The 24,218-nt window shown below is 37.8% G+C and overlaps 1 protein-coding gene across 5 annotated transcripts in view; it reads right to left on the reverse strand.

Annotated features, from left to right (window-relative positions):
* The window catches only part of RNF17 (ring finger protein 17), a 137,686-nt gene that overhangs the window by 59,943 nt on the left and 53,525 nt on the right, over positions 1 to 24,218 (reverse strand). For 4 of the 5 annotated variants that reach the window (XM_054445930.2, XM_054445929.2, XM_054445927.2 and 1 more), the window contains 5 exons: positions 22,761 to 22,950; positions 21,809 to 21,977; positions 19,783 to 19,973; positions 17,923 to 18,064; positions 2,651 to 2,804 (listed from right to left, as the gene is read on the reverse strand). In XM_054445930.2, coding sequence (XP_054301905.1) covers positions 2,651 to 2,804; positions 17,923 to 18,064; positions 19,783 to 19,973; positions 21,809 to 21,977; positions 22,761 to 22,950 — 846 coding nt within the window. Of the gene's footprint in view, positions 1 to 2,311; positions 2,459 to 2,650; positions 2,805 to 17,922; positions 18,065 to 19,782; positions 19,974 to 21,808; positions 21,978 to 22,760; positions 22,951 to 24,218 lie in introns of all 5 variants that reach the window. The other variant, XM_063650630.1, reaches the window with a different exon arrangement.

The following is a 24,218-nucleotide window of genomic DNA, read 5'->3' on the forward strand; positions in this document are numbered from 1 at the left end:
GAAAAATTGTGATACAACTATAGAAAAGAGAAAAAGGAGGACAAAAGGGCTATGGAGATCCAAAACTTGTCTGACAGAATAACAGGTAATATCTAAAACTGAAGTGTCAACTGAAGTATTACATATTAGAAGAAGGAACACAAGTAAACAACAAAATAGCTGAAAGAATGAAAAGTAATTGCCTTCAAGGAGGGAAGTGGAGTGTGTCTTTTAGCATTAACTTTTAAATTAGGCAGATAAAAAACAAAAGAGCTACTATTCACCAAACCAAGTATCATCTTCAAGATGGAGTTCAACAGGACCACAGAAGATACAGGAAAATGGGCCAAACAAATCACACATACATTTCTATTAGCACCCCAAAAGTGGTGCTAATAGAAATGAAGAAGTAGAATAAGCACTATGGACACTCCATCTTCCCCAAATGTTACTACTCAAAGATTTCAGAGGCCTTATTGTTCACCAAATAGATAACATTTTCAAGCCAATAATCCTAATTTGAAAAGCAGTTGCAAAGTCCTTAGTGTCACGAAAATGCTTTTGTTTGCTCCAAAGATACTTACGAAACTATACAGTGGTATCTTCATTGCAATCGTTGGAATGTTTTTGTCTCAAAATTCATGTTGAAACTGAATCCCTAATGCAGCAGTACTTGGGAGGTGACTGAGTCATGAGGTCTCTGCCCTCATAAATGGGATTAGGTGCCCTTATAAAAGGGCTTGGTGAAGGGAGTTTGCCTTCCTTTTTCATACTTCTGGCATCAGAGGTATAATGAGAGACAGTGTCTCTCCCCTCTGGAGGATGCAGCAACAAGGCACCATCTTGGAAACAGAGACTAAGCCCTCAGTAAAACAGTGCCTTGATCTTGGACTTTTTAGACTCTAGAACTGAGAAGTAAATTTCTATTGTTTATAAACTACCCAGTCTATAGTATTTTATTACAGCAGCACAAAACAGACTAAGACATTCGCAAGAACCACATTTGAAAATCTGTAGTTAGTTCAAGTCACTAACCATTAACAAAATTAAAATCAATGGTGACAAATGAAGGATAGAAAACTCAGGTTGGAAGAATAGTTTTGACACAAACAGAACTGATTATATATTAGGAGTAATTTGTAAAGATCTTAGATTACCTTAATAATGGAGAAAACATTTTAAACAGTATCAAACTAAAGTAAAAAAAATTGCCCAGCACAGTGGCTCATGCCTGTAATCCCAACACCTTTGGAAGGCTGAGGCAGGCAGATCACTTGAGGTCAGGAGTTCGAGACCAGCCTGACCAACATGGTGAAATCCCATCTCTACTAAAAATACAAAAAAATTAGCCGGGCATGGTGACTTCTCTTTTTTTTTTTTCTTGAAACAGAGTTTTGCTCTTGTTGCCCAGGCTGGAGTACAACGGTACAATCTCAGCTCACCGCAACCCCCGCCTCCCAGGTTCAAGTGATTCTCCTGCCTCAGCCTCCTGAGTAACTGGGACTACAGGCATGCACCACCACGCCCAGCTAATTTTGTATTTTTAGTAGAGACGGGGTTTCTCCATGTTGGTCAGGCTGGTCTCGAACTCCCGACCTCAGGTGATCTGCCCACCTTGGCCTCCCAAAGTGCTGGGATTACAGGCATGAGCCACCGCACCCGACCTTTTTTTTCAGACAGTCTTGCTCTGTCGCCCAGGCTGGAGTGCAGTGGCACAATCCCAGCTCACTGCAACCTCCGCCTCCCAGGACCAAGTGATTCTCATGCCTCAGCCTCCTGAGTAGCTGGGCTTACAGGCACACACCACCATGCCTTGCTAACTTTTTATTTTTAGTAGAGACGGGGTTTTGTCATGTTGGCCAGGCTGGTCTCGAACTCTTGGCCTCAAGCAATCCGTCCGCCTCAGCCTCCCAAAGTACTGGGATTTACAGGCATGAGCCACTGCACCGGCCTTTCACTCTTTCAATAAAAAAAGGACATATCTACAAACTAGAAAGCATGTAAAAGAAACAACACAATGGGTTAAACTGCCTATGGTATATCTAATTTCATAACCCACAAAAGCTTAGTCTGTAATGTTCTGTCTTAGTCAATGCTGGGGAATAATAAACTTTACTATTTTTGTTGCTAATACCTCCATTTTCATAACTCTTCTGTCTTCAATCCCGCTTTTTATTCTTCCCATTATTTCATAAGTTGAATCAATGACTTAAGGAGGATGTAGAAAAAGTAGAAAAAATATATCGAGAAAACTAGCAGTTCAGTCAATAATTCCCAGGAAAGAAAAATATATTAAAATTGAAGGGAAGCAGAGAGGACACAAAGGACTTACCTTTAATTTGTACCTTGACAATCAAAATAGCATGGGACAGACAAACAGTCAACATCAAGCTAGAGTTCACCGGTTTTTGAATAATTAATTTCTGTTGCTTTGTTCTATCTATACTACTTTTCCAGCAAGATTCCCAATGATCAAGTTCTAGTCAAGTCAAACAAAATATCAGGAGATAGATTCACCTTTCAACATTATCACTAGCTTTTCTAAAGAGAGACGACAGAGCAAATGATAAGATCAAATAACATTACTTCCAAGACTGAATTGGTACCAACTCAAATGATATTAGTTTTGAAGTATAACATCTCCCTGTAGAAACAGCATGCATTCTCCTACCGATAACTTTTGCTCGGTACCAAACTCCATCTTCAAATTTAGCTACACAGACTTCATCTTGAACTGGACAGAGGATTTCCAGATTTTCTCCATCTTCACTTTTATAGAATTCCTCAATTGTCTTTAATAGAAATAGAAAATCCAGGCCCTCTATCTGGCAAATAAAGGGATAAAGCACTGTCATTTCACAGAAACTTAAAATGTAAGTGTTGAATGAATTACAAGCACTGTCATTGAAATTATGAAACATTAAAACTTGAATGTAAATCTATCAATTGTGTTATGTAATTTATTTTACAAAATTTTATTGCAGAACCAGTATAGAAAATTAGTATAGACATAAAAATAAAGTCACATTCTGCTAGATAACTTAGTGTATATATTCTTCAAGATATTTTTCTATACATACACACACACACTCACTGTATATTTGTTTTTACCAAAACTAGACTTTACCACACATACAATCACTTACATTTTTCTATCATTTCTCACTTGTTCTATTTCAGTAACTGTTCCTACTAGCATTTCTAGGTCACATTTAGTTTTCCTTAACCGATCCAAACCCATTACAAACCAAGATTATATACTGCTTCTGACTGTTATCTCCATAACACTTCTATAATCTAGTACAGTCCTCTGCTTTTAATGAACGTGTCTTCTTGAAGACAGCCACCTTATTTTTCTGCAGAATTCCCCATACCTTATGGATTTATGTGGTTATATCCTCATGCTGCTATTTAGCTTATTCTTCCATGGAGTAAGGTCTATCTGCTGAATTTTCCAAAGGCTGAAAGTTATTCCTAAGGGTTTGACGGATCCAAGGCAAATCTTTTTGGCTAGACTGTGTCATAGGTGGCTTTTTCCCACTCAAGTTGCAACACATCAAGGCCTAATACTTAATGACTATTAATATGCTAAGATTCATTTATCAATTGCAGTGATGATCTTGACCCCTCTCAATGTGTATAGTTCTGTTTATGCCCTTGTAATAACCAAGTCTTAAGAATTTATGTGGTGCTACTTTGGCATTATATGAATATCCAGTATCTTATCAACCATCCATCTTAATGTGAACTGATAATTCTTCCTTAAATCAGTAATAATTCAGTAGGGTTTGTGGAATGATTGCATTCTTTTGTAATACAGACTTTTCTCTTATTAAATGGTGCTATCTAGTATAATCAAAAAATAGTTTCTAAAGTTTCCTATACTATCAAAAAAATCAAGGATTATAAGTTTATTTCTCCAAATACCAATTCTTAATGCTAAAAAATATTTTGACATCTATTTCAATGGAAAAAATGAATTTTCTTCTTGTGAGTATAATGATGCAAGTGAAAATTTTCTGAATCCCTATCTTTTCTTGTTATTTCATTTAAATTACTTTAAAACTACTTTTAAATTTCATTTCTAAGTAGATATTATGCAAATTCTTCCATTAACAAGTAAGCCAGAGTGAACATTTAAAAATTCAGCAGAGGAATGACGCCAACCAAATAGAAGATTAGGAAGCTTTAAGTTCTTGTTCCAATACAGAAACATTGAAAAAATGAGAAAGTGTCTCAACCAACTTTATTAGATCAGATCTCTGCAAAGCAATTCAAAGTTTACAGTAACTAAGAAGCCTAATGAAGTAAAAGCAATTTTCTAAATGGTAGGAAAGTTTTGTGGTATTTTTACTTGCCTCACCCTACCCTCTTCCCAGAATGACAATGGTCCTGGTCTTAAGCAGTGGCAGTCCAGTTCTCAGTTCCCTCCCCTGAACCAGAGGGAACAGACCAGAACTTACATGCAAATTACTGTGTATATGTATTCTAAGTCCGGGAGATACCGGCAAGACTGATGCAAAGAGCTAGTTTTTGTTTCATATAACTTGGAACACAGGCAGGAAGAACTGCAGGGCATTTGTAAACGTGGCAAAGGGGAGTACAAGCACAGCTGCTTGGAAGGAAGAGTTTATGAGTAGAAACATACAATAGACCATCTAAGGCCAGGAGAATCTGGGGTGAGAATCTTTACGAAATTAGGACATTCAAAAGCTGTCATATATATGGTAGAGTTTACAAAGCCACATGTCTGCCCTGAGAAGATGCATGCCCAGAAAAGAAATAAAAAGACTTTAACTATGACCTCAGGCTGATTCCTAGGCTCAGCCTATCTAAATGGTGAAGAAGTGCCCACCAAAGAGCTAGTCCGCAAAGTCTAGGAAAGATGGCGCCTTCCTCTTTCTCTGTCTCTTGTTTGTTTCAGCTCCTGACATTCAAGGAACTCTGTCAATCATTAGCCAAGTACAAACCAAAGAAACAACAGACTTCAGTGATCATACATGACAAGGAATGGTCTTTGAAACAGTTTGGAAAAGTACCAAAACAAATGAACTACTACAGCTTTTAAAACAACTCTCTTGGCCGGGCGTGGTGGCTCACACCTGTAATCCCAGCACTTTGGGAAGCCGAGGCAGGCAGATCATGAGGTCAGGAGTTCAAGACCAGCCTGGCCAACATGGTGAGACCTTGTCTTTACTAAAAATACAAAAATTACTCAGGCGTGGTGACAGGCGCCTGTAATCCCAGCTACTCGGGAGGCTGAGGCAGGAGAATTGCTTGAACCTGGGAGGTGGAAGTTGCAGTGAGCTGAGATCATGCCATTGCACTCCAGTGTGGGTGACACAGCCAGACTCCGTTTTTTTTTTTTAAAAAAAGAACACAACTCTCTTAATCCCAAAAAAGAGCTATAGGAGTTCATCACCACTATACCTGCCTTACAAGAAATTCTATGAGTTCTTAAAGTTGAAATGAAAGGACATTAACATGAAAACATACGAAAGTATGAAACTAACTGTAAAGATATGACACAAAGTGTCAAGAATTCCTGACCTCACTGAAAACCAGAAATAAGCAGTAATCCTGAAAGGGGACTGAATAGGGCTTGCAGGTACTGACTGATATCAGAAGTTTCTGTGTCAATGCATCAGGGACCTCTGTCATTTCATTTTATATTCATGACCCTTTAGGTTTCGTTTCATATTGACACAGGAGTTAAAAAGAAATTACTGAGGCCGGGTGCAGTGGCTGATGCCTAAAATCCCAGCACTTTGGGAGGCCAAGCGGGTGGATCACCTGAGGTCAGAAGTTCGAGACCAGCCTGGCCAACATGGCGGAACCCCATCTCTACTAAAAATACAACATTAGTCAGGTGTGGTGGTGCACGCATGTAATCTCAGCTACTCAGGAGGCTGAGCCAGAAGAATTGCTTGAATTTGGGAGGTGGAGGTTGCAGTCAGCCAAGATCGTGCCACTGCACTCTAGCCAGGGGGACACAGTGAGACTCCATCTCAAAAAAAAAAAAACAAAAACAAAAAAAAGAAATTACTTAGGCAGAGAGTGAGAATACAGGAAGGAGTCCTCGGCAAGGTCTTCCTTTTCAGTGAAAAGCAGCCCCCAAATCATTTTCTAACAAAGAGCAGCCTATAAAATTGAGCTGCAGACACAGATACCGGCAGTTGCGCCAATCCTGTTCAAAATGGCAGCTCCATCCTCCCTTCTCTCCTTGCCAGCCACATGTACAGTAAGAAGCACACAGGATGGTGTCAGTCAAGTGGAAAGCCCATTTGCATAATAAGATTAGGGTGGGGTGGCCAGCCTTTCTGGCGTGCTATGTAAACATCAAACCTGACTGAACCAATCTGTGGGCCCTATGTAATCAGACACCACCTCCTTAAACCTGCCTACAAAATCCGGCACATCCACCGCCAGCCAGTCTTTCCCTTTCAGAAGCCCCTTTCTCTCACTAGAGACAGAGCTGTTCTCCTTTCTCTTTCTTCTGCATATGAAACCTCCACTCCTAAACTCCTCATGTGTGTCTGTGTCCTTAACTTTCTTCGTGCGAGATGACAAAGAAGCTGCTTCAATATTTTCTGAAATTCTTTTAATAATTATGCAGACATGTGCAACCAGAAAAAAAATGCAAATCAAAAATACTCAACTGTCTTAAATATGTTAAAAGGGCTAAGGGAAAACAAAGAACTAAAGAAAAGTGGGAAAATGATATATGAATAAAATGGGAATAGCAGCAAGTGATACAAATTATAAAAAGGAAATTCTGGAGCTCAACAGTATAATAACTAAGGAGAAAAAATTCAATGCAGGGGTTCAAAAGCAGCATTGAGTGGAAAGAAGAAAAATAATCAGTGAACTTCAAGATAGGAAAATTTAAATATCAAGTCTGAGAAGCAGAAAGAAAAAAGAATGGAGACAAATAAACAGAGCCTAAGGGGCTCAAGTGAACCAATAGAGACATTATGGAAGTCACAGAAGGAAGAGAGAGACAAAGAGGCAAAAAATTATTTTTAAAAATGGCAGAAGTCCCCAATTTAAAGAAAGACATGAACCTACAAATCCAAGAAGTCTAATGTTAGGAGTTGATTTGTATCTTCCCCCAAAGATATGTTGGAGAGCTATAATCTCCAGTATCTCAAATATGACCTAATTTCGATACAGGTTCTTTATAATCATGTTAAAATGAGGTCATTAGGATGGGCCCTAATTCAATATGATTAATGTCTTTATAAAAACAGCAAAATTTGGGTACAGACAAATATACAAGGAGAACTCCATGTGAAGATGAAGGGAGAGATCAGGGTGATGCAGCAAAGGCAAAGGCGCACAAAAGATTGCCAGCAAGCCACCAAAATCTAAAGCAGAGAGGTGAAATGGATTTTCCCTCAAACCCCTCAAGAAGAAATCAACTCTTCTGACAAACTGATCTCATACTTCTAGACTCCAAAACTGTTGACAATAAATTCTGTTGTTTAAGCTACCCAATTAATAGTAATTTGTTACACCAGCTCCAGGGAACTAAGGCACTATTAGACTCCAAATAGGATAAACCCAAAGAATCATATACCAAGACACATAATCAAACTCTAAAAAAGGCAAAGCCAAAGAGAAAATCTGGGAAGCAGCAAAAAAGATGCAACATGTCATATACAAAGAGACTCAAGAAGATTGTAAGTCAGTTTCTCATATTAGAAATCTTGGAGGCCAGGCCGGGTGTGGTGGCTCATGACTGTAATCCCAGCACTTTGGGAGGCCAAGGGGGGTGATCACTTGAGGTCAGGAGCTTGAGATAAGCCTGGCCAACACAGCCGAAAGCTATCTCTACTAAAAATACAAAAATTAGCCAGGCGTGGTGGTGGGCACCTGTAGTCCCAGCTACTCAAGAGGCTGACGCAGAAGAATTGCTTGAACCCGGGAGGAAGAGGTTGCCGTGAGCCAAGATCGCACCACTGTACTCCAACCTGGGTGACAGAGCAAAACTCCATCTCAAAAACAAAAACAAAACAAAACAAAACAAAAAAGGCCAGGTGCAGTGGCTCATGCCTGTAATCCCAGCACTTTGGGAGGCCAAGGCAGGCAGATCATCTGAGGTCAGGAGTTCTAGACCAGCCTGGCCAACATGGTGAAACCCCATCTCTACTAAAAATATAAAAATTAGCCAGGCATGGTGGCGCGCACCTGTAATCCCAGCTACTAGGGAGGCTGGGGCAGGAGAATTGCTTGAACCCAGGAGGCAGAGATTGCAGTGAGCAGAGATCGTGCCACTGCCTCCAGCCTGGGCAAGAGAGCAAGACTCTTGTCTCAAAAAAAAAAAGAAAAAAGAAAAAAGAAAAAAGAGACAAGAAAGAAATCTTGGAAACCAGAAAGAAATGGGAAGACAGAGATATATATGATGTACTAAAGAAAAACACAACCTGTCAACTGAAAATTATACATTTGGCAAAACTAACCTTCAAAAACGTGAGAAAAATTAAGACAGTCCCAGATAAACAAGGGCTGAGGGACTCTACTACCACTAGACCTGCCCTGTAAGAAATGCTAATGGAAGTCCTTCAGGTTGCAATGAGAGGACACTAGACAGTACCTCAAAGTCACATGAGGATATTAAGATCTCTGGTTAAGGTAAATACCTGGGTAAATGGGAAAGTCAGTATTATTGCAATTTTGGTTTATAATTCTACTTTTTTATTTTCTACAGGATTTAAAAGACAAATGCATAAATAATTACAAATCTATGTTATTAAGCACACAGAGTATAGAGATTAATTTGTGACATCAAAAATACTGGAAAAAGAGAGCTGCACAGAAGTAGTTTTTTGTGAAGTTAAAATTATGTTGGTATTAACTCATATTGGATTGTTATAACTTTAGGATGTTATATGTAATCTCCACGGTAATGATAAAAAATAATCTACAAGATAAACACAAAAAGGAAACAAGAAGGGAAGCAAAACCTGATACTATAATATTTGCATATCCATGTTCATTACAGCAGACAATCCAAATGTCCACTGACGAAGGGATTTTTAAAATGCAGTATATACATACAAAGAAGTATTATTCAGCCTTAAAATAGGAAATCCTATCAATGCTTACAACATGGATGAATCTTTAGGACATTATTATAAGTAAAATAAGCCAGTCACAGAAAGACAAATTCTGTCTGAGTCCACTTATACAAGGTATCTAACACAGTAAAATTCATAAAAATGCAGAAGTAATATTGTGGTGGCCAGAGGTTGGAAGCAGGGAGAAATGTGCTGTTGTTCAACGAGTATAGTTTCAGTTTGCAAGATGAAAATGTTCTAGAAATCTATTGCATGATAATATGAATATGGTTAACACTACTGAAGTTACACTAAAAAACTGTTAAGATAATAAATTCTGTGTGTTTTTTAACACAATTACAAAACAGATTTTAAAAAATACATCATACTAAACAGAAAAAAGCAACTAAACACAAAAGAGGGCTCTAATGGAGGAAAGAAGGAATAAGAGTGCTAAGGTACAGAAAACAGCAAATGGCAGAAGTCTTTCCTTATCAGTAATTACTTTAAATGTAAATGTATTAAACTCTCCAATTAAAAGACAAAGATTGGCAGAATGAATTAAAAAAAAAAACATGATCCAACTATATGCTGTCCACAAGAGATACACTTTATTATACCTTATGCCATACACAGGTTGAAAGTCAAAGGATGGAAGAAAATACTCCATGCAAATAGTAATCAAGAGAGATCTGAGATGGCTTTACTGGTGGTATCAGGCAAAACAGACTTTAAATAAAAAATTCTTACAACAGAGAAAGGACATTATAAATTGATAAAAAGGCCAATTCACCAGTAAGATACAACAATTATAAGCAATTATGCAGTACACATCAAAGACCCAAATATATGAAGCAAACATTGACAGAATTGAAGGAAAAAATAGTTCAATAATAAAAATAGAAGGCTTTAATATTCCACTTTCAATAGTGCATAAAACATCCAGACAGAGTATCAATAAGGAAACAGAAGACTTGAATAACACTGTAAACCAACAGGTCCTAAGAGACATACACAAAACATTCTAGCCAATAGTAAAATATACCTTTTCTTTTTTTTTCCTACAAGGCCACTTAGGACATTCTCAGAACAGACCATATGTTAGGCTGCAAAATGTCTTAATAAATTTCAAAAAACTGAAATCATAAAATGTATTTGTCCCTATGACAATGAAAGGAAACTGGAAATCAAAAACAAGAAAAACTGCAAAATTCAAATATGTAGAAACTAAACACCACAAACTACCAACAGGTCAAAGAAGAAATCCTAAGAGAAATTAGAAAATGCTTCAAGACAAAGGAAAATGAAAACACAACATACCAAATTCATGAGATGCAATAAAACAGTGCTAAGAGGGAAATTTATAGCTATATACACAATTTTAAAATATTGCAAATTAAGAACCTAACTATATACCATAAGGCAATGGAAAAAGAGAAAATTACCCAAAGGTAGCAGAAGAAATAATAAAGATTAGAGCAAAAATAAATAAGACAGGATAAAGAAACAGAACATCAATAAAGCCAAAAGTTGATTATTTGAAAAGATCAGCAAAATTGACAAATCTTTAGCTAGAATAACTAGAAAAGAGAAGTCTGAAGTTAATAAAATCAGAAATAAAAGTGGAGACAATACTACCAATTTTAAGAAAAAAAAAATTTTTTTTTTTTTTTGAGATGAAGTCTTGCTGTCACCCAGGCTGGAGTGCAGTGGCACAATCTCAGCTCACTGCAACCTCTGCCTCCTAGGTTCAAGCAATTCTCCTGCCTCAGCCTCCCGAGTAGCTGGGACTACAGGTGCCCACCACCACAGCTGGCTAATTTTTGTATTTTTAGTAGAGATGGGGTTTTGACATATTGGCCAGGCTGGTCTCAGACTCCTGACCTCAAGTGATCCACCTGGCTCGGCCTTCCAAAGTACTGAGATTACAGGTGTGAGCCACCATGCCCGGCCAAGAAGTAAAAAATTGTAAGAGATTATTGAAGACAATTGTATGCCAACAAACTGGATAACCTACATGAAATGGACAAATTCCTAGAAACACACAACCTTCCAAGACTGACTCATGAATTAGAAAATCTGAGTAGACTTATAACTAGTAAAGAGGTTCAAACAGGATTCAAAAACCTCCTACACATGAAAGCCCTGGACCAGATAGTTTCACTGCTGAATTCTACCAAACATTTAAAGAAGAATTAACACCATTCCATCTCAAATTCTTCCAAAAAACGAAAAGATGGAGGAATAGTAACTCTAAGAGGCTGCACTGCCCTGATAACAAAGCTATATGAAGACACTATAAGAAAATTACAGATCAATATCCCTTGCAATACTGATGCAAATATCCTCAACGAAATACTAATAAACCAAATTCAGCATATTAAAAGATTTGTTTTCTTCTAACTTGGTCTTCGGGTCTCTCTCTGGAGAGTGGCCATGAACTCTAGCCCTGCCCCGACAAGGCTCTAGAGGAGGTGGTCACTGATGTTTACAGTAAATCAAAAGAGGATACTTCTTTATCTTGGTGAATGGAACAATGCCTTCTTGCCTGACCTGTGACCAAGTGAATGTCTCATAGGAAACTTGTTTACACTAGCAGATGCCCTCGTGGTTCTTGTCCGACCTGTGTCCAGTTTATTCCTACCAAGACAGCCACTCTCCAGGAGTGCTGACTGGGAGGAAAGTTAGGTATGTGTATGTCAGTCAGGTGAGACACAGAGGCAGCAAAACAAAACACATGAAATAAAAGAAGCATTTTGTTAATCACAGATAAGAGTGAATCTGTGGAACTCTGCCTTTATTAAGGTCCACAGGCATTATCTCTTAAGGCTTTCCAGCAGGGGTTGTGAACTGGCTAATTTAAAGAAAATATGTGTAAAGGGGAGAAATTATTTGCATGACTCTGGTGTTGACTCTGGTTTTATTGTGGTAAGCAGCTGTGGGATATATTGAGTCAGTGAGATGTAGAACAAGTGACCCACACTGCAAACAGTCACATGGGGAGGGAAAGTTTTAACTAGGCCAAAGATGAGGTGGTATGACTCAGTTTCAAACAACTTATGTTAGGCCTCAAAATGGATGCCAAGGCAACAATGATGTTAAACAAATTTACGATAAAAAGTTTATACACCTTTATCTAGTGGGATTTATTTTTAAAATGCAAGGATAATGACATATGAAAATCAATGCAGCAGGCGCAGTGGCCCACGGCTGTACTCCCAGCACTTGGGGAGGGTAAGGTGAAAGGATCACTTCAGCTCAGGAGTTTGAGACCAGCCTGTGTAACATAGTGAGACCTCATTTCTACAAAATAAAAAAATTTTAAAAATTAGCCTGGTGTGGTGGTGTGCACCTTTGGTCCCAGCAACTCAGAGGGCTGAGGCGGGAGGACTGCTTGAGTCTGGGAGGCAAAGGTTGCCGTGAGCTGAGATCATGCCACTGCATTCCAGCCTGGGCAACTGAGGGAGACCCTGTCTCCAAACAAACCAACAAGAAAACAAAACAAAATCCAAAATCAACGTAATACACCACATTGACAGGATGAAGGAGAAAAGACCAAAACATGATCATCTCAATTGCTGCAAAAAAGAATTTGAAAAATTGAACACCCTTTCTTGACAAAAACACTCAATAAACAAGAGACAGAAGGAAACTTACTCAACATGGTAAAGGTCATTTGGGAAAAACTCACAGATAATATGATACTCAATGGTCAAAGACAAACGCTTTTCCCTTAAGACAGGAATAAGACAAGGAAGCCTGCTTCTTCATCTTGTATTCAACATGATATTGGAAATCCGAGCCAGAGGCATTAGGTAAAAAGACAAAAGGCATCCAAATCAGAAAGGAAAAAGTATAAATATCTCTGTTCATGGATGACATGATCCTCTATGTAAGAAAATCCCCCCAAATTACACACACACACACACACACACACACCCCCTGTGAGGGCTACCAAATTAATTCAGCAAAGTTGCTAGACACAAAATTCACATGTAAAAATCAGTTGTGTTTTAATACATTAGCAAATGAGCAAATTGAAGAGGAAATTTAAAAAGCAATTCCGTTTACAACAGCATCTAAAAGAATTAGGAATAAACTTGACCAAAGGGGCCAAAAATTGATACGCTGAAAACCACACAAAACTGTTGAAAGATATTAAATAAGATGTAAATAAATGAAAAAAATCCAGTGTTCATGGATATGATGACTTAAAATTGTTAAGATGTCAGTGCTATCCAAAGTGATTTACAATTCAATGTAATCCCTATTAAAATCCCAATGACATTTCTCTGTTCACAGATGACATGATCTTATACGTGAGAAAATGCCCCCAAATTACATACACACACCTTCTCTCTCTCTCACTTGTTAAAACAATTAATTCAGCAAAGCTGCTAGACACAAAATTCACATGTAAAAATCAGTTGTGTTTCAATACATTAGCAAATGATAATATCATACTCAGTATCATACTGTATTTCTTGGGGAAATAGAAAAACCCATCCTAAAAGTCACATGGAATCTTAAGAGACACTGAATAACCAAAATAATCTTGAAAAAGAACAAAGTTGGAAGACTCACACGTTTTGATTTCAAAAGTTACAACACAACTACAGTAATCAAAACAGTGTGGTACTGACATAAGGACAGATACACAGACAAATGGAACAAAATAGAAAGTCCAGAAATAAACTTTCACTTTTAACAAGGGTGCCAAGACCATTCAGTGGGGGAAAAGACAGTGTTTTCAACAAATAGTGCTGGGAAAACTGAATCCAATTCAAAATAATGAAGCTGGGCCCTTACCTTATACTTTGTACAAAATTAACTCAAAATGAATCAAAGATCTAAACCTATAAAACTCTTAGAAGAAAGCATAGGGAAGAAGCATCATGATGTCAGATTTGGTAATGATATCTTGGATATGACACCAAAAGCACAAGCAACAAAAGAAACAATAATTAAATTGGCCTTCATAAAATTAAAAACTTTTGTGGAACAAAGGACACTATCAAGAAGGTGAAAAGACAACCCACAAAACAGGAGAAAATACAGCCAGCCTTGGAACACAGGTTTGAACTATGCAGTTCCAATTATGTGCGAACTTTTTTCCACCTCTGCCAGACCTGAGACAGCAAGACCAACTCCTGCTCTTCCTCAGCCTATTCAACATGAAGATGATGGGCATGAAGACTTGTAGAATGATCCACGTTCAGTTAATGAATAGTAAATATATTTTCTCTTTATGATTTTTAATAATTTTCTTTTCTCTAGCTTACTTTAAGAATGCAGTATTGAATATATATACAAAATATATGTTAGCTAACTGTTTATATATTATTAAGGCTTCTAATCAACAGCAGGCTATTAGTAGTTAAGTTTTGTGGAAATCAAAAGTTAAACGCAGACTGAGTGTCAAGGCTCATGCCTGTAATCTCAGCACTTTGGGAGGCTGAGGCAGGAGGACTGTTTGAGACCAGGAGTTCAAAACCAACGCGGGCAACATAGCAAGACCCTGTCTCTAAAAAAAAAAAAAAAAAAAATTAGCGAGCTGTGGTGCATGCCTGCAGTTCTAGCTACTTGGGAGGCTGAGACAGGAGACCACTTCAGTCCAGGAGTTTCAGGCTGCAGTAAGCTATGATCTTGCCACTGCACTCCAGCCTAAGCAACAGTGCTGGACCTTGTCCCAAGAAAAGAAAAAAAAAAGTAGTTACACGCAGATATTTGACTACACAGGGGTTGGTATCCACCACTACCACTTGTTCAATGATCAACTGCATTTGTAAGTCATATATCTCATAAGAATTTAGTATCTAGAATACATGAAAACTCCTACAATCCAACAACAAAATAAACAACCCAATTAAAAAAGTGGACAAAGGTTTGGGCATGGTGAATCATGCTTGTAATACCAGCACTTTGGGAGGCCAAGGTGGGAGGATCACTCTAGCCCAGGAGTTCAAGGCCAGCCTGGGTTACCTAACAAGACCCTGTGTCTACAAAATAATAATTAGCCAGGTGTGGTGGTATGTGCCTGTAGTACTAGCAATATGGGAGACTGAGGCTAGAGGATCCCTTGAGCCTAGGAGATTGAGGCTGCAGTGAGTTTACAATCATGCCACTGCATTCTAGCCTGGGCAACAGAGTGAAGCCCTGTGTTTAAAAAACAAAAAACAACAAATAAAAAGTTTTAAAAATTTAAAAAAATAAATGGATAAATGACTGGAATGGCTATTTCTTCAAAGATACACAAATGGCCAATAAATAAGGACATGTAAAGATGTTCAGATCACTGGCCATTAGGGAAATGCAGATCAAAATCACAAAGTGATACCACTTTACACTTATTAGGAATGCTATTGGCCGGGCACGGTGGCTCATGCCTGTAATCCCAGCACTTTCGGAGGCCGAGGCGGATGGGTCACGAAGTTAGGAGATCAAGACCATCCTGGCTAACATGGAGAAACCCCGCCTCTGCTAAAAAATACAAAAAATTAGCTGGGTGTGGTGGCGGGCGCCTGTAGTCCCAGCTACTTGGGAGGCTGAGGCAGGAGAATGGCGTGAACCCAGGAGGCGGAGCTTGCAGTGAGCCAAGATCGTGCCACTGCACTCCAGCCTGGGCGACAGAGCGAGACTGCGTCTCTTAAAAAAAAAAAAAAAAAAAAAAAAAAAAGAACACTATTATTCAAAAGAAGACATTGATGCGACCAACAAACATATGAAAAACATGCTCATCATCACTGGTCATCAGAGAAGTGCAAATCAAAACCACAATGAGATACCGTCTCACACCAGTCAGAATGGCAATCAGATGCTAGAGAGGATGTGGAGAAATAGGAATGCTTTCACACTGTTGGTGGGAGTGTAAATTAGTTCAACCAGTGTGGCAATTCCTCAAGGATCTAGAACCAGAAATCCATTTGACCCAGCAATCCCATTACTGGGTATATACCCAAAGGATTAGAAATCATTCTACTATAAAGACACTTACACAGGTATGTTTACTGCAGCACTATTCACAATAGCAAAGACTTGGAACCAACCCAAATGCCCATCAATGATAGACTGGATAAAGAAAATATGGCACATATACACCATCGAATACTATGCAGACATAAAAAAGGATGAGTCACATCCTTTGCAGGGACATTCTCAGCAAACTAACACAGGAACAGAAAACCAAACACTGCATGTTCTCAGTCATAAGTGGGAGTTAAACAATGAGAACACAAGGACACAGGGAGGGGAACATCACACACTGGGGCCTGTTGTGGGGTGGGGACAAGGGGAGGGACAGCATTAGGAGAAATACCTAATGTAGGTGATGGGGATGGGTGCAGCAAACCACCATGGCACATGTATACCTATGTAACAAACCTGCATGTTCTGCACATGTATCCCAGAACTTAAAGTATAATAATAAAAAAAAGAATGTTATTTAAAAAAGAAAAAAAAAACAAGTGTTCATGAGGGTGTGGAGAAATTGGAACCTTGTGGATTGCTGGTAAGAATGTAAAACTGCAGCTGCTGTAGAAAACAGTTCGGCAGTTCCCCCAAAAAGTTAAACATAAAATTACCATGTAATCCAGCAATCATTCCTAGGTATTATACATACCAGAGGAACGGAAAGCAGAGACCCAAATGGATACTTTCATGCCAGTGTCCATAGCAGCATTATTCACATAGGTCAAAAGGTGGAAACAATCCAAATGGCCATCAACAGATGAACGGATAAACAAAATGTAGTATACCCATACATGGAATATTATTCAGCCATATAAAGGAATGAAATTCTGATACATCCTACATAATAGGAACCTTGAAAACATTAAGTTGAAGTGAAAGAAGCCAGATACAAAAGGAAACATTGTATATGATTTCACTTAAGAGGTACCTAGAATAGGCAATTTCACAGAGACAGAAAGTAGAACAGCAGTTTATCAGGGACTAGGGGAGAAGAAATGGTTATGTGATTGTTTAACAGGTACAGGGCTTTTGTTTGAGATAAATAAAAAGCTCTGGAAATGGATGCACAAACTTAATGGCCTTAATGGCACTGAATGGTATACTGAACAATTATTAAAAACTATGAAATTATATTATGTATATTTTACCATAAAAGACACTGTAGAAAACCAACAAAAGAAATAAACGCAAATCCTAACTTAGATAAACAGCTTCCACAACTCATTTGAGGAGCCACTACAGTGTGGTGCAGTGCTTGAGATGACAAGTTCTGAAGCTTGGTCAATCCTGGTTCTACCCTTTCAGAGCTGTGTGATCTTGGGCAAGATGCTTCATCTCTGTGGTTAGGGTCTCCACATTCAAATGGAGACAACAGTGTCTTTCTCACAGGATTGTTGCAAAGATTAATGAGTTAATTCACTTAAAGTCTTAAGGGCCTTATGGGTTAAATCATATAAAGCACCCAGAAATCAATAAGGATGAACTATTATTGTTATTATCTAAACACATCAGTCACACATCCAAAGTTCAATACGAAATGCCTTTTATCTGTGTCTACTTTGGTGTTCAAATTCAGAAAACACCTAATAATAATCGGTAAATTTTCAGAGGTACAGGTTAGAAAAAAATTTATCATTATATTTCTATTGTTAACTCTATATGCTTTCCTAGTCTCCAGATTTCAGAAGGTAGCAAGAAACATTTATACATTAATTATCCTTCATTGTTCTTTTAATTTATGATAAATCATGTAAACTTGTTTGAAGTTGCAACTACTAAGAAATTTAAATGTATAGAAGGTTAACAGTGGTATGTTTGCTCTAACTAAAATTGACGGTAGATACTCATTCTTGTTATACATGTCTAATTAAAATTTTTTTAAAAACTTCATTTCAAAAACACATTATATACTTACCAACTGAAGATAGAAATCTCCAGGACTATTTATATGACAAACCGTTACTGAAACATCTGTCATTTCTTTAGGCAAAATAGGTGGATGATAGTGAAAAGTAGTATTTTTTTCAAAGTGACTTCTTAGTGATTGTGACTTAAACCTAATTAAAAGCATAATGAAAAGCGTAAGCAGGGTCTCACCCTGTCACCCAGGCTGGAGTGCAGTGGTGCTATCATGGCTCACTGCAGCCTCTACCCTCCTGGGCTCAAGCAATCCTCCCACCTCAGCCTCCCAAGTAGCTGGGATCACAGGGGCATACCACCACACCTGGCTAATTTTTGTAGAGACAGGGTCTCCCTACATTGCCCAGGTTGACCCTGAACTCCTGGGCTCAGGCGATCCTACTGCCTTGGCCTCCCAAAGTGCTGGGATACAAGTGTAAGCCACCCTACCTGGCCAAGCCATTTTCTTAGTCTCTTTTCTCTCAGTGACTTGATCTAAAGGAAGGACTTGTACATGTACTGACTTATTTACCAAAAGCACTCATCTTCCAATTTCTTTCTTCTAACATTTCTTGGTGTTGTCTTCAATTATCAAACCAGGTTAAATAAGATATCAAGTCTCACAACTTTAGAGCTAGGCTTTCATGTCGTACTTAGATTCAAAGCTGCTTCTATTTTTTGTGTTACATTGATATCTGTGGTCTGTGTCAGCTGAAGGGTCTCTGTGGCTCCTTCCAGATCCAAGACTACTTGTATTTTTCTAGAATGGAACCTGCTTGGGTTCCATTCCCAATCACCCAGTGTAAAAATTAGAATCTTTGACTACCTCTATGGTTACTTAAGTCATCAGAAATGATGGACAGCCTAGGCACTGTGGCTCACGCCTGTAATCCCAGCACTTTGGAAGGCCAAGGTGGGCAGGAGTTCAAGACCAGCCTGGCCAACACGGTGAAACCCTGTCTCTGCTAAAAAATACAAAAATTAGCCGGGAGTGGTGGTGTGTGCCTGCAATTTCAGCTACTCGGAAGGCTGAGACATGAGAATCTCCTGAACCTGGGAGGCAGAGGTTTCAGTGAGCTGAGGCTGTGCTACTGCACTCCAGCCTGGGTAATGGGATGAAGACTCTGTCTCAAACAAACAAAAAAGAAATGATGGACAAAGAAACTTTAAACATCTATTCTAGATTCATACATTGAATATAGAGTAGTGATCATGAACTCATTCCAAAGGCTACAAAATTGAGGAAAATTTAGGAACAGTTAAACTATAATTATTGAAACCAGCATACAGCTGCTTATAAAGTTATCAAGAGTCCAAAAGATGTTAGGTATTTACACATACTTTTATATTTTGAGCTACCTTAATTTCTCTAATTTTTCTAATTTTCGTTTTTCTTTACAGACAGGGTCTCACTCTGTCACCCAACCTGGAAGTACAGTGGCAAGAGCACAGATCGAACTCCTGGGCTCAAGCAAACCTCCCACCTCAGCTCCTGACCTGAGAAGCTGGAACTACAGATGCATGCCACCACGTCTGGTTTATTTCTTTTTGTATTTCGTTGTAGAGATGAGGTCTAGCTATGTTGCCCAGGCTGGTCTCAAACTCATGACCCCAAGGAATCCTCCCTCCTTGGCCACCCACAGTGCTAGAATTACAGTTGCGAGCTGCCCTGCCCAGCCTATTTTCTTAAATCCAATTATCTGAATTCAGTTTTCACAGACAACAACTGTACTTAGAAAAGTCTAACAGCAATATTTTTCACTTCTTCAGGTATGTTAAGGTTTACTTTAGAGACATGGTTTTTAAAGACAAAATCTGCTACTCTTATTTATAGCTATAATCTCAAAGAATATTTAAGTTTTAATAAGTTACTTACTTTGCTAGTTCCATAAAAACTAGCGCATCTCTAAGAGACACAGGCATATCACTGCTTATTTTATTCGGTGGTGGTTTTTGCAGATCTACAATAAGCACACCATCTTCTTCTCTAAAAACTTTCATTGAAACAGCCTTGTTATTTACCATTTTCAAAAATTCCACTTTAGCTTCCTCTTCCCAGCCTTCATTCTGTGCAAAAAAGTAAAATTCCATAGCAATTAGTAATTATAAGTATTACTAATGTTACAATGTTCTGGATTTAGGTTTGTACCAACCACAGACGCAACTGTGAACAAACTGAACCAACCACAGACATTAGGAAAGAGCCAGGGCAGGCTGGGCGTGGTGACTCACAAGGTCAGGAGTTCAAGACCAGCCTGGCCAAGATGGTGAAACCCTGTCTCTACAAAAAATACAAAAATTAGCGGGGCGTGGTGGCAGGTGCCTTTAATCCCAGCTACTTGGGAGGCTGAGGCAGGGGATTGCTTGAACCCGGGAGGCAGAGGTTGCAGTGAGCCGAGATCATGCCACTGCACTCCAGCCTGGGCGACAGAACAAGACTCCATCTCAAAAAAAAAAGAAAGAAAAGAAAGAAAAATAGAAACAGCCAGGGCCACAAACTTAGGGGCAGTCTTTATGAATGTACAATGTGTGTATACCTTTACTTTATAAATATATTCTCAAGGTTTTACTTTAGAATTTAGTTTCACTTTTGAATATTAATATGAAGGTCATAAAGAAAGATCTCAAAATGAAAGAAGTATTCAATTTTCCACTTAGATGAAAATTCAAAGGGTAATTTTGAAAGTATAGGTATGCCTAAAATAAAATCTAAAAATTTACAATCATCAGTTAATCTAGCTTCCATTACTAGCTGCATAAGATTTATGCTACTTAAGTGATTTAAAAAAAAAAATCCACCCACTGGGCAAACAATTTTTTCTTTTGAGACAGGGTCTTACTCTGTCACGCAGACTGGTGTGCAGTGGCATAATCTCAGCTCATGCAATCTCTGCCTCCCAAGCTCAAGAGATCCTTCCACCTCAGCCTTCATGGTGCACTACCACGCCAGGCTAATTTTTGTGTTTTTGGTAGACAGGGTCTCACCATGTTGCCCAGGCTGGTCTCAAACTCCTGAGCCCAAGCGATCCTCCCATCTCGGCCTCCCAAAGTGCTGGAATTACAGCCTTGGGCCACCAAACCCAGCCAAAAAACTTTTTATGTTGATCTTTGAACATTTAAGTACCATATCAAAAGTAAATTTCAGGGTCAAAACCAGAAATTCCTTAAAAACAAAAAAAGTGAATAGCTTTCTGAAGTTTTTATGATTATAAATGTAAAATCTACTCAGTGTAAAAAATGTGAAAAGTTAAAAAAGAGAAAATTATAAACAAACACTCACCATTTTAAAGAAAACCCAGTGCTATTATTTTTGTGTTTCCTTTTTTTATTATTAACTTATTTGTTATTTCAAGTATGTGTTGAATGCCTTCTATGTGGCATGTGATCTGCTAAATGCTGGGAATACAATGATGAGCAAAGACAGACTCCTCTGCTCTCATAGACCTTGTAAGAATACAACTGCTTAACATGTATTGTTACAATTTCTGTCTGTTAAGCGTTTACAATCTTGCTGGAGAATAAATTTTCATAAATAATACAAAACGCAGAATGCAATATGGCCATTAAATAGGTAATAAAGGGCAATGGAAATATGATAGAGAAACACACACATCATAAACTTATTTCTCTGTATAGTTGACTCCAAAATTACTGGTTTACTTGGATACTTAACCAATCATTATGTTAATATATGCTTATTCAACTCGATTTCCCATTAAAAATGTTTTCAATTGTGGAAGCCGAAGTTCATTTCCTTTTCTATTAGAACTAATAGTTTAATATGCACTATGTATTTATCAAGATTACTGGTTCCCTGAGCCTATACTTAGCAATCTAATTAGCAATACATAGCTAAAATTGTAATAGCCTCTGAAGGAAAAAATAATTAAAGTCTCACTTACTGAATTCTGTGGAACAATGTCTTTCAATGAGCATGGTTGTGCTAACGGCTGGATGTCTTTTAGCAGCCCTTCAATATATGGTTCAGATTTCCTTAGAACCAGACATAAATCATTTAGTGCAATATGCTGCTTAGCAGAGTGTTCTGGTCTCACATGGGTATCAACAACTCTAGGAGAAATTCAAGTAATATTTATTGAAAATAATGCTTCAAACTTAAATTTGTTTTCCCCCACAGAAGGTATGCATTTCTAAGTATAATTTTTCTTAAGTTACACCTTTTAGAAAGTTATATTCCAAATTAATACTTTCTTACTATATAGACTTAGTTTAGCTTCTATAAGCAGAGACACTGTTTTCCTCCACAGAAAGAAATCTCAGCTACATTTGCACTTTCATATACTCATGCAGTTTGAGCTTAAAGGAGATAATGACACTTCCCCCCATATAAATCTATTTATTCATAAAGCTATAACCATTAAGTGATCATGCTATGGTTAATACTGGTCCTTACTACAGAAACATATCAGTTTGTATTATTTTCCTAGAATACAGAGAAAACCATTTAAAATAGCTACAGTGAGTTAGACAGTATGACACTTTAAAAAACATTAATGAAATTAAAGAAGTCTGATTAAAAATTTAACTCAATCATCTGTTGCTAACTGTTACATTTAAAAGAATTAGTTTCTGTATTATTCCCTGCTTTAAAGTGACATAAGAAGAGTACTTAAGTTTGGAGTTCCTTTTCTAAGCTCTCCATCTAGTAGTACTGGTAAATGATAAAATTTTACTTATCAAGACAACTGTAGAGCAAAATAATAAAACGTATGTCTTGGAAGTTAAGAATGACAAATTACTCCTCTCTACCTCTAATTTCCTTTACTCTTTAACTCCACCTCCCTCCAAAATGTTTCTAAGCAGGCCAAGGATACATATTATAAAATATCATACCCTGTGACAATCAGGACTTCAGAATTTCCAAAATCTACCATGAATATTTGCATTAGTGCAACTTCATGGACAAATAATCTGGTTGGACTACAAGGTTTTCTGGTATTTTTACCCTCTATTGGAATTAATTCTGTGATAGTTCCTCGACACCACATTCCATTTTTAATACTGTTGACAAATATTCTTGCACCTAAATAATGAGGGAAACAAATCATTATCAACATTTATCAATAAAAGCCACTTCATAAGTTTACAGACACGTTAGTTCTACCAGGAAAAAGTCTTAATTCATTTATTTACTGATGATATAGTACTGTGTTCAAGTGCTATGAGAAAGATATAATACAGCATATTATGAAAGTTCGTTATACAGAAACAAGCTAAATAGGGAGATAAACACCCAAAGAATACTAAGTTAGCAGTCACTTAATGAGGACCTGCTTATGAGCAATAAGAACAAAGATGAATGAGACTGTCTTGCCATCAAGAAGCTCAAGAAAGGAAGAGAAACAGGCAAATTAATTACCATAATTACACTGTACTTACAAGCAAGACCATCTGTCTTTGTGATGTACACATGTACACTTACTGACATACACATACTAAAGTTTGTAATGAGAGAAGAAACAATTATCTTCTCTTTGTAAAGGGGAGTGAGAGTAAAACAATGAAAGGTAGCCTGTGAAATGCCAAAATTATTGGCACACAGTGGTGTTCAGAGAAGAGGGAAGATGAACTAAGGACTTAGCAGTAGAGGAAGACCTTTGTAGGGACCAGTTGGATTACAAATTAACAGCCAGGAAAAAAGAAGATCAAACAAACAAACAAAAAGGCCCACAGGTGAATGCTTACTATGAGCTCAGAAATGTTCTGTGTTTTGTTTGAATTCACTTACTCCCCACAACAACCCTATGAAGGTAGTGTTTCTATCATAGGTGAGGAAAACTAGGCAGAAAACCTAATCTAGCCCAACTCACATGGCTACTTAGAAGAAGTAGCAGGAGAACTCAGGTAGTCTTAGAGCCCATTTAAACTACATATTTTGGAAATGAATCTGGTAAATTCTGATCACTGATTATATACAGAGAGATGCTGTGTAATCTCTGTATATGCTAATAACAACAGGATAGTTGAAAAGCACATTATAGGCAGCCTTTTAAGTCCTACCAAAACGTTTGATCTTCAGTTTGTCAGTGACCCTTCTCTTATTTTGCTACACTACTATACCAACATTCTTAGTTTTAAAATATAGTAAATCCCCACTTAATGTCATTGATACATTCTTAGAAACTGTGACTTTAAGCAAAACGGCAAAACAAAACCAATCTTACCACATAGGCTAATTGATATAAACAAGAGTTAAGTTTCTACGTGTATTTCTGGTCACAAAAACATCATCAAACTTATAAAGACCCCAAACACTTCTAATATTAAATACTGAAACAAGTGTGAGCTAAA

This window comes from Pongo pygmaeus, chromosome 14, assembly GCF_028885625.2.
Source record: "Pongo pygmaeus isolate AG05252 chromosome 14, NHGRI_mPonPyg2-v2.0_pri, whole genome shotgun sequence".
Taxonomy (NCBI): Eukaryota; Metazoa; Chordata; class Mammalia; order Primates; family Hominidae; genus Pongo; species Pongo pygmaeus.